Raw genomic sequence first — 3,536 nt, forward strand, 5'->3', positions numbered from 1 at the left:
ACCCTGTGGGGCCACAATCAGTTCTAACTTCAAAAAATGAAGAACAGGAAATCCAATTGTTCCTGTCTAGACACCTTCATACTCATCTCCCATCCATCCTAGCATACTAGCTCTAGCCACCCTGAGTGACTGGCTTTATTTTGTACTTTCACTCCCATGGGCCTTTCCTGTTGCTGTTCCCTCACACTAGAATGCCCCTATAAACCCTTCTCATCTTTTTCGTCACTTACAGCTCAACTTCTTCTTCAGGCAACTTCCCCCAATCTAAGACACCCCAGACTAAGATGTAATTCATTGCTTACTCCTTCTTCTGTGTTTGTACTATATGTTAATTGACCCTCCCTCAGAGCACCCATTTCCATCTATTTTACACGAGTCATGTTTAATAAATAGGGCTAAAGGTCAGATGTACTTATTCTTAAGACTGACAAACCTGGGTTTAAATCCTGGTCTCTTTCACTTGTTGCTGCTTGACTTTGGACAGGTAAATTCACCTCCCTGACCCAGTTTACTCATCTGTAAAATAAGGATCATTAACAGTAGCTACCTCTTAGCTAAGATTATATGATTTAATATGAAAAGAGCAAAAGCACCAGAAACAGTGCCTGGTATATAGTAACTGTTCCATACGTGTTAGCTCTCATTGATATTACCCTGTTTGAACCTATCTCAGAATGTAAGCTTCACACAAAAAGGAATAATCATTATGTTTGTCCTCTGATGTACCCCTAATACCCAGCACTGAGCCTGGCATGTGGCACGTGGTCAAGAAATATCTGTTGAGTGAGTGGCTGCATTAATGAATCTGTAAAATAACTGTCATCACTAGCATCCTCCTCCTTCTCCTCTGTGAATCCTCTACTGCCTATTAGCATGATTCTTTATACCCCACAGAAAAACGTCAAGTGAAGCATCATTGAACACCTCCCATTCTCTCGCCCCTTTGCTTTATCTCTGCTACCGCCTTTCTTGAATTCGCTTCTCTAACAAGTTTGAGTTCAGCTGCAACCACTTCAACCAGCCTCGCTTGCCCGGCAGGGCGGGAGTGGAAGACTGGGAGTGGGGCGTGGCCACCACGTCGCAGAGCCTGATTGCGCCTGCGTAGCTTGCGGCAAAGCTAAAAGCTCTGAGGCTTGCGGTCATTGCTGGCTAGTGCTCGTGTAGGAAGATCGCTCCCCAGATCTCACTTCTGACCCGCCCAGCTCCTGGGTCTCGGGCTTCGGCTTTGTGCCGAGGCACCAACACACGTACCGTCCTCTCTCCGACTGATCGCTGACCTCCCCCTTCCGCTCCTGTCTCCTGGAACCATGTCTCTGGTAAGCCAGAATGCGCGCCACGGCAGCGCAGAGACCACCGCAGATTACAGCGACGGCCTGGGTGAAATGCAGGCTACTAACGCCTCTGGGCCCCCCATCTCCATGCTAGTCCCTGATGCCCCCCAGGGCCTTCGGGCGCCATTCAACCCTCAGGGTGCCAGTGCTTCCCAGGCTGCTCAGCACCCGAATGACCTCGAGGTCCTGATCGAAGAGCAGTCCCGACGTTTGGGGGCGCTCAGGGTCCACGACCCTCTAGAAGACAGGTCAATTGCTTTGGTGAATTTCATGCGAATGAAAAGCCAAACTGAGGGGTCTATCCAGCAGTCAGAGATGCTGGAGTTTCTCAGAGAATACTCAGATCAGTTCCCTGAGATACTCAGACGAGCTTCAGCTTACCTGGACCGGGTCTTTGGGTTGAACCTGAGGGTTCTTGATCCTCAGGCCGAAACCTACAACTTAGTCAGCAAGCGGGGTCCTCAGACCACGGATCGGATAGCAGAGTCCCTGGACATGCCAAAGGCAGGTCTCCTGGCCCTGGTCCTAGGTCACATCCTCCTGAATGGCAACCGGGCAAGAGAGGCCTCCGTTTGGGACCTGCTGCTAAAAGTTGATATGTTGGATGAGCCTCAGAGGATCAACAACCTTTATGGGAACACAAGGAACCTCCTTACTACTGACTTTGTGCGTATGCGATTCTTGGAGTACTGGCCAGTATATGGCACTAATCCCCTTGAATTTGAGTTCTTGTGGGGCTCTAGAGCCCACAGGGAAATCACAAAGATGGAAGCCCTGAAGTTTGTGGCAGAGGCCCATGATGAAGAACCCTGGAGCTGGCCAGAAGAGTATAACAAGGCCATCGAGGCTGACAAGGCCAAAGAAAGAAGCCAGGCTGCTGGCTTAGAGTTTTGGTCAGAGGACACTATGAATGATAAGGCAAATGATTTGGTACAGTTAGCCATTAATGTCACTGAGGAATTGCTGCCAATACATCAGGATGAGCTATTGGCTCACACTGGCAAAGAATTCGAGGATGTGTTCCCAAATATCCTCAGTCGAGCTACTCTAATCCTTGATCTGTTCTATGGGTTCTCTCTGATTGAGGTTGATACCAGTGAGCACATCTACCTCCTTGTCCAGCAACCAGAATCAGAAGAAGAGCAAGTGATGCTAGAGAGCCTGGGGAGACCCACTCAAGAATATGTGATGCCGATCCTAGGTTTGATCTTCCTGATGGGCAACCGTGTCAAAGAAGCCAATGTCTGGAACTTGCTTCGGAGATTTAGTGTGGATGTAGGGAGAAAGCATGCCATCACCTGTAAGCTTATGAGACAGCGCTACCTGGAATGCAGGCCGCTGTCTTACTCTAATCCAGTTGAATATGAGCTTCTATGGGGTCCTCGAGCTCACCTTGAAACCACCAAAATGAAAGCCTTGGAGTACATGGCCAGGCTCTACAGAAAGAGACCACAGGACTGGCCAGAGCAATATAGGGAGGCTATGGAAGATGAGGAGGCCAGAGCCAGATCTGAGGCAACTGCCATGTTCTTCTTTGGCCCCATGTGAAGATGTATCACTTCAGCTTAATGGCATCAGTTAGAAGGGCCTTGGGAAAATGGGCACTGGGGCCCCAAATCAGAATTCTGGAAGGGTTGGGGTGGGGAGTACACACTGTGCTTGCTGTCTGTGTTCCAGTTCTAATAGTATTTCCTTCCTTTTAATATACCTCTGAATTAGGTTTATAATCAATGTTTATAAGTGAAATTGCTCATTTGCCATCCCTTTCTTGTTTCAGTATAAAAATTCACATAGCTGTGTAAAATGTATTGGTAATATTTACATCTTTGAAATAATCAGTAAAATGATCTGGTATTGGACTTAATTTACAATAACAACACACACATAACAAAAACAAACACAAAATGATCTGTGTTTGCCTTCTCTTTGTGTCTTCTGCTATGTATATATATATTTTAAAAGACTGTCATTTAACTGTATTGGCTTCACTGTTCCTGAGTGTAGTGAAAAATAAAAGCATAATGAATTATACACTGTGCTTATGCACTCATTTATTCTATAAATATTTATTAAGCACCTGCCATGCTCTGAGCACAGTGCTCGGTGCTGGGAATATAAGGGTGAAGAAGACCCAGATGGGCCACAGGGGTTAAGGGGGTGGAGTCATGGAAGTAAACCAGCAATTATATTAAGCTGCAGCAAGTG

General features: G+C 46.9%; 1 protein-coding gene across 1 annotated transcript; it reads left to right on the plus strand.

The window, feature by feature from the left end:
• Window positions 1–1,108: 1,108 nt before the first annotated feature.
• MAGEE2 (MAGE family member E2) lies at window positions 1,109–3,315 on the plus strand. Its single transcript, XM_069464102.1, has one exon. It carries the CDS (start codon window positions 1,308–1,310, stop codon window positions 2,877–2,879), a length of 1,572 nt encoding a protein of 523 aa, XP_069320203.1. The 5' UTR covers window positions 1,109–1,307; the 3' UTR covers window positions 2,880–3,315.
• Window positions 3,316–3,536: the final 221 nt, after the last annotated feature.

Source organism: Eulemur rufifrons, chromosome 30 (genome assembly GCF_041146395.1).
Source record: "Eulemur rufifrons isolate Redbay chromosome 30, OSU_ERuf_1, whole genome shotgun sequence".
Taxonomy (NCBI): domain Eukaryota; kingdom Metazoa; phylum Chordata; class Mammalia; order Primates; family Lemuridae; genus Eulemur; species Eulemur rufifrons.

Bases quoted from the DNA above. Each gene is read 5' to 3' on its own strand.
- MAGEE2 (XM_069464102.1), top strand. From the start codon at position 1,308: ATGTCTCTGGTAAGCCAGAATGCGCGCCACGGCAGCGCAGAGACCACC.